This window comes from Sorex araneus, chromosome 8 (genome assembly GCF_027595985.1).
Source record: "Sorex araneus isolate mSorAra2 chromosome 8, mSorAra2.pri, whole genome shotgun sequence".
Lineage (NCBI taxonomy): Eukaryota > Metazoa > Chordata > Mammalia > Eulipotyphla > Soricidae > Sorex > Sorex araneus.
In genome coordinates this window covers 50,749,743-50,756,674 of record NC_073309.1, presented here as the reverse complement: position 1 = coordinate 50,756,674, position 6,932 = coordinate 50,749,743, and the positions used below count along the sequence as shown (strand labels likewise).

The following is a 6,932-nucleotide window of genomic DNA, read 5'->3' as shown; positions in this document are numbered from 1 at the left end:
ATTCACTAACAAAAAAACATTTTAAAAAAAGAAATCCTGCAGAACTGACTCCATCCTTGCATGTTAGAGAGAAGACAAGGCATCATCTTTAACATTCTTCAATTTGTAGAGATGCTGGCCTTCAGCATGTTTTGCATATCTGTGTATAGCACTGTATCCTAAAATGCAAACTCACTGTCAATGACGGTATTTTTTCAAAAATTGCTGGACCCAGAAAGATCATGTTGATGTCTCAGGGGAAATAAGGTATGTCAAGAGCCTTCTTGATCTGTTATCTGAGTCTTGGGATGCTGACAGGAAGGACTGTCCTTGGAACTAACATGGTTGTCTCTATGTAAAGGGCAGATGGTGCCAGGCTGAGTTCAGCTCACTGGCAGTTATTCTTGCAGGTGCAAAGCAACCATACTCTAGCTAAAGTCTAAGTAACAGGGAAAGAGATTTTGGAGATAAACCTGCATGCTTTCTTTTTTTTTTTTTTTTTTGAATCTCAAGAAAAAGATTTATTTTTTCCCCATCCTTACAAATTTGTCAAAAAGTTCAATTTTATAACTTACACCTTAGGATGAATTTGATGACACAAAATAATACCAAGTAAATAAATGACAAAATATGTAAATTACTTAAATGTTCATTCTTCCAGAAAATTCTCAAATAGAAAAAAAACAATTCTGCCACCTAGTGGCAAGTCAGAGGAATCACATAATATATCCTGGAGCAAAATAAATCATAGGCCCAACAGTTTTCCTACCTAATAAAGGCTACCTACTCCATACTTACCTTTTTGCAAGAATAACCCAAAACTCAGCGCAAGATATCTCAAGAATCTCTCCTCCAGAGTCCCAGTCCACTTATTATCCCAAGTCTGGCGTGTGACATGGACTACTTCATGTGAAATGTAATTTTTCCTCTGGCTATTTTAAGATCAGTTTGTCCCAGTTCTACAGCCCAGAAGCAATAATACAAGAGAATGTGAACACATCCAAAAGCTCATCTGTTCAAAGTGCGTACACAGTAATTCTGATGTCTGTTGCCTCAAATACCTCCTCAATCATCACAGATACATTTTCCCACTGAAGACCATCAAGACCACATCCAATCCTGGGCATGCAGAGGTCTGTGACTCCATTTTGCAGACAATGAGACTTCATGGCTTCTAAACTCTTCCGTAGGTTTTCATACGTTGGCTTGTGTGAAGCCCTTTTCTTTGTAATCAAGTAATAGATGTATCGCCCATCTCTCTTCAGAACAACCACTCCTCCGGTTTTCTTTTGTTGACTTATCAGATCCTGTACCCCTCCAAATTTCTTCTTGAAGAGAACAGCAATTCCAGCTCCCATTCGACAATCCTCACTGATACAGTGGGCTAAAGAGTCTGTTGGGGGGCATGCAAAAAGATCTCCTTTCACATAAGTGATCCGGCTTCCCTCCGGGTCTTCGTTAACGTTTCCAACCATGCCGCAAGCCGCTCTCTCCACGCCGGGACGTTTCTTCAGCTGGAGTATGGCCGCCCACCAGCTGGGGCCGGGGCCGAAACGCGCCCCTCTAGCTGACTCGCCGAGCCCGCACCCTGTGATGACGACCCCAAACCTGCATGCTTTCTTAACTTCTCAGTCTTTGGTGCTCCTCTTAGCTTCAATCAATTAACCTCTCCTGTAATTCTTAGGGTAAACCAGCTGTCTGAAGAGGGAGACAAAGGATTATGGATCTTGGAGGTGAGACACTGTGATATTCACCCCTCTTCTGTTTCCCTGGAACATTTCCTAGATGAGACTTGGTGTTCAGAAGGGACAGTGGTGCCTCTACCTGTCAGCTTCTCAGGTATTACTGGTCACGGGAGCCTCTAAGGGTGTTGGATTGATAATGTATGTTCAGAAATCAACTGAGTATTTGCTTGCCAAGAGGTTTCACTCCATGAAATATTCAAATGGCTGCGTTATGTCCTGAGTCAGGCATGGGGCAGTTCATGGATTTGTTCCCTGAATGAAGGGGAGGCAGGAGAACCAGGTAACAGAGATAGCTGCATCGCCAAACTTTGGCCCTGCACATGCCTTCTTGGTTGACTTCCTTAAACTGGCAATTTGTTTAGGGCAGGGAAGAAGGGAAATGAGTATTTTCCCAAGATTTGGCCAATATGAAATTTTTTAATTTTTTTTAAAATTTTTTATTTGTTTATGATGGTTTGTACATTCAGTAGTCCAACACCAATCCCATCATAATACACCTTCCTATTACTATTATTTTCAATTTGCCAAACCACCCCTCAACTCTAACCCAGTAGCAGGGGCTGAAAAATTTATTTTATATCACTTTTTTTAGCATTGCGTTGTCTGACCAGGATAAGAGTATCTAACAATTGTCGATGTCACTTCTTTTGGGGAAAATAAGGTGGAAGAAAATTGGCACAGCTGAGTTTAGAAAAGAAACACTTGCAATTCGTGACACCTGGGAGCTAGCTTAAATGAAGTCTACAACTTAGTGTGGTGGACTGGATGACTGTGGACTGGATGACTGTGTAGATAAGCCAGCTGTTGTGCTGTGTACTGACAGGGATCAAATAGTCCTTGGGAAGGAATATTAAAGATACAATATTAACGACCATCATTTAAAATACTAAGAACACCAATTCTAGATCTCTTCTCTTGCACTCCATTTGTTTTCTGAGCCACACCAGGCTGGCTTGGATTTGGGCTTAATCCTGGCTCAGCACTCAGGGATCACACCAATCTGATGGGGTTGGGACTGGAGCAATATAGCACAGCGGGTAGGGCCTTTGCCTTGCATGCAGCCGACCCGGGTTCAATTCCTCCGTCTCTCTCAGACAGCCCGGCAAGCTACCGAGAGTATACTGCCGGCAGGGCAGAGCCTGGCAAGCTACCCACAGCGTATTCGATATGCCAAAAATAGTAACAATAAGTCTGACAATGGAGACATTAATGGTGCCCGCTCGAGCAAATAGATGAACAATGGGACGACAGTCTACAGTGCTATATCGCTTTTGTACATAATTTGCAAAAAATGATCAAAAATGTGTTCTAAGAATAAAGTAGGTTAAGATTGTTGTATCTTATCACAGAGCCCTTAAGCCCTTGTATAAGAAATTACTAACATTTTGTTACAGGTTACGCCTTGTGTTTTTAATCTTGTTGATTGAGATTGGTTGCCTTCTACTTTACATCCCATCCAATGTGATGTGCTACTTCTGGTAATCAGTATGTAAAATTTGAGATGAATGTAGACTGCTCTCCCGAAATTCAAAATATTGAATGGGGTGATACAGCAGAAGTTAAATTTTGACTGGATTGTGACATTCAGTGCCCTGGATAGCTCAGTCTGGTGTGGGGTCTGAAAAATCTCTGTAACTTGTTGGTCTCTTTTGAGATTTAATGAGCCTCTGGATCATGGTTGGTTAATAAGATTATTGGGCACAGGAGGAAGTTTAAAGGCATGACTGACAGGCTTCCAGAAGAACAGGAGAAGGTATCCCAACCCTAACTCCATGAGCCTGGAGATTTCAGTCACAAAACCCACATACCTGAGTTTTTCAACAATTCATTTCTGGAGGCGCCTCATCCAGAGCCAGTGGAGTCTGGCCGTGAGGTTGGCGATGGTTGGAATGTGGAATGCTCTGCTGCCAAAACTCTGTTTGGGCAGGTGCTGGCTCACCCACTCCATTCTGGAGTGTCCCTGATGATTCAAGCTGCCATGGAGTCTGGAAGCATCTCTGCCCTAATACAAATTTTAAGTGACTAAAATTCCACTGACTTCCCAAGAATAGAGCACAGATTTTAGGACGATATAAAAATTCTTACTTGACTTTGATCATGTGATTTGTAACTCTCCCTGTGACTTGTTATTCAGATCCTGGAGTAAATATGAGGGGGGTACACAAAACTGGGGGTGTTTAGAGATTACTCTTGGCTCTGCACTGGCAGGTCTCGGAGTGCCATAAGCTATACCAGAGATGAAGCGCTAGTCGGTCACATGCAATGCAAGTGCCCTAACCTATGTACTCCTACATCAGCCCCAATATTTTTAACGTTTTTACACCTATCCATTAAAATTGTTATTTCATTGCTTTGAGAAAGACATTGAGGCCACAGCTGGTGGGGGCAAGGAATACTCCTGACTCTGTGCTCAGGAGAGATCTTGGGTCATGCTCCAGGAACATATCTCATGCCTGGGATCCACTAGGGTCTTCCACATGCAAAGCAAGTGCTATTTCTCTGCCTCTAGTAATGAAGCACCTTTACTTTGCTTGGAGTTTAGGATCCACTCGTATAAAAACCAGCATTTCACACATGCAAAAGAAGTCTTTGTTCCTCTCAGTGTCTGTATTGCAAGCCATAATGCCCAAAAGTAGAAAGAGTATGGGGAATATTGTCTGCCATAGAGGCAGAGGGAGAGTGAGAAAGGGGGGATATACCCGGGATGTTGGTGGTGGGGAGTGTGCACTGGTGGAGGGATGGGTGTTTGATCATTGTGAGATTGTAACCCAAACATGAAAGCTTGTAACTATCTCATGGTGATTCAATAATTTTTTTAAAACCCTATATATATATATATATATATATATATACTTAAAATAAAAAGTCTTTGTAAATGATTAACAGTCCCAAACTAAAATACAATTGATTATATATTTTGTGGGAGATACACTATTCATGTTGGCCAACTGACCCGTGTAGCATGAGACAGGACAGAGAATCCCAGGAGTGCAGCCTGAACGGGCACTTTGTAATGGATTTGGGTAGATCCCATACTCTTTGTGCATCTACCACCTACCCACTTTCTGTGATGTTGTATATGGCTATCCTTTCTAAATATTTGATTGATTTCACTTTCACAAGTCACACGTAAGTGCTCATTTGGAAAGGAAAACTATTCCTAAACTGAGAGAATAAAATTATGCTCTTCACTCTCATGACACATTTTCTCTCAACCTGAACACGCAGGAGGCAATGACAAGGCAAAGCATGTCAATTTGGGGAGCAGTGAGAGGCAAGCTGGGGCTCATAGATTAAGGCAGACAATGGAGAAATTCTTCCTGTCAGTATTGTCAAAGTCAGAGTTTTCGGGAAGGCACAGAAAGGTAAAAAGTGAAAGAAGGAAGTGGATGATTTGATCAGGCTTCCTCGCTGCTCAAATTGAGTGGGGTTCTAGGAAGGATAAACCCTGTTCCATGTTCTGTCTCAAATATCACCTTCATTTCTCCAGCAATTGATGCTTGATGGTTTCTTTCTGTTTTTTTAACTTTTTTGTTGAATCATTGTGCGATAGACCCTTACAAAGCTTACAAATCTGTTCAAGATTGGATTGCAGTCCTATGCTATTCCAACGCCCCTCCCTCCACCAGTATATATTTCACAGCATTAGTGTCCCCAGGTTCCCTCCCATCACCCCCCACCCCCACTCCCTGCCTGCCTCTATGGCAGGAGGTTTTCCTCTCTCTCTTCTCTCTCTCTCCCTCTCTCTCCCCTTTTGGGCATCATGGTTTGCAATATTGATACTGAAAGGTTATAAAGATTATCCCTTACTTAATTTTAACCCTGAGATCTTGCCCAGCGTGATCATTCCCAGCTATTATAGTCATACCGGTCTCTTCTCTATCTTACCTAACCTTGTCGATGCTTCCTTAAAGCAAGAGCTTTTGATCTAATTCAAAGAGAAAGGCTTTTTCAGGCTCTTAATTGGACTGTGGACTGGAGCATTAGCACAGGGGTTAGGGCACTTGCCTTGCACGCAGCCGACCCGGGTTCGATTCCTCTGTCCCTCTCGGAGAGCCCAAAAAGCTACTGAGAATATTCCGCCCTCACGATAGAGCCTGGCAAGCTACCAGTGGCGTATTCAATATGCCAAAAGTAGTAACAACAAGTCTCATAATGGAGACATTTCTGGTGCCTGCTCGAGAAAATAGATGAGCAATGAAATGACAGTGATACAGTGATACAGTAAATCCCACTGTAAATGACCTCACAGAGGTCACTTTATCAATTACCCTTGATACTGACTTTCCCAGAGTAAAAGACAGCCCAGTTAGGATTACCCTGCATATGTGCATAAAAAATTTCATGAACTGTGTTTCCCATGTAAGTGATTATCTCCAGTCCAGTGTGGGTTCCTCTTCACTTTGATCTAACCATTAAAGAAAATTTTGTTTTTTGTGTTTGGGGGGGATATTTTAGTTTTTTTTTAATTTTTTATTAGTTAATCACCATGGGGTACAGTTACATATTTATACACTTTCGTCCTTGCGTTTCAGTCATACAATAATCGAGTACTCATCCCTCTACCAGTGCCCATTCTCCAACACCAATGATCCCAGTATACTACCCACCATACCCACAACCTCCACTTCCACCCCACCCCGATTCGGTGGCTGGGCATTCCCTTTTGTTCTCCATTAGAGAGAATGTTGACGGGAGTCTCACCTTTACCAAATTTCAGAATAGAAACACACTTGTTCCCCATTAAAATACAATATTTTGCTCATAGATATTTTGATATCGTTGTGACCAAATGGGTGACCCTGCATTGATTTGTTACTCTGGGTGTGAAATTTGGTGATTATTGCTATATGGCAGCAGGACCATGGGTCTCTGAGTTAAGAAGACCTACCAGTGAGGGGTGTGTGTGTGTGTGTGGTGATTAAATTTTTACATTATTCTGATATTCTCTTCCAAATGTGTGAAAATACTCTTTTAATTTTATTTTTTCTATTGAGGCCCACATCTGGCACTGTTCAGTGCCTATTCCTTCCCATATAATCAGGAGTGAACCCTGGTGGTGCTCAGGGGATAGAGGGTGCTGCACATTGAATATGGCAGCCACACACCTAGAAAGCACAATCTCAGCCTGGATAAAGGCAACACTGGGCAGGCTCTTACTCATGAGCCCACAACACAACTCCCTGATCCCCACACTCTTGGTTTAGC

At 42.3% G+C, this 6,932-nt stretch overlaps 1 protein-coding gene across 1 annotated transcript; it reads right to left on the bottom strand.

Moving 5' to 3' along the window:
* Positions 1-681: 681 nt before the first annotated feature.
* LOC101555534 (ADP-ribose glycohydrolase OARD1-like) lies at positions 682-1,454 on the bottom strand. Its single transcript, XM_055146332.1, has one exon. It carries the CDS (start codon positions 1,452-1,454, stop codon positions 996-998), a length of 459 nt encoding a protein of 152 aa, XP_055002307.1. The 3' UTR covers positions 682-995.
* Positions 1,455-6,932: the final 5,478 nt, after the last annotated feature.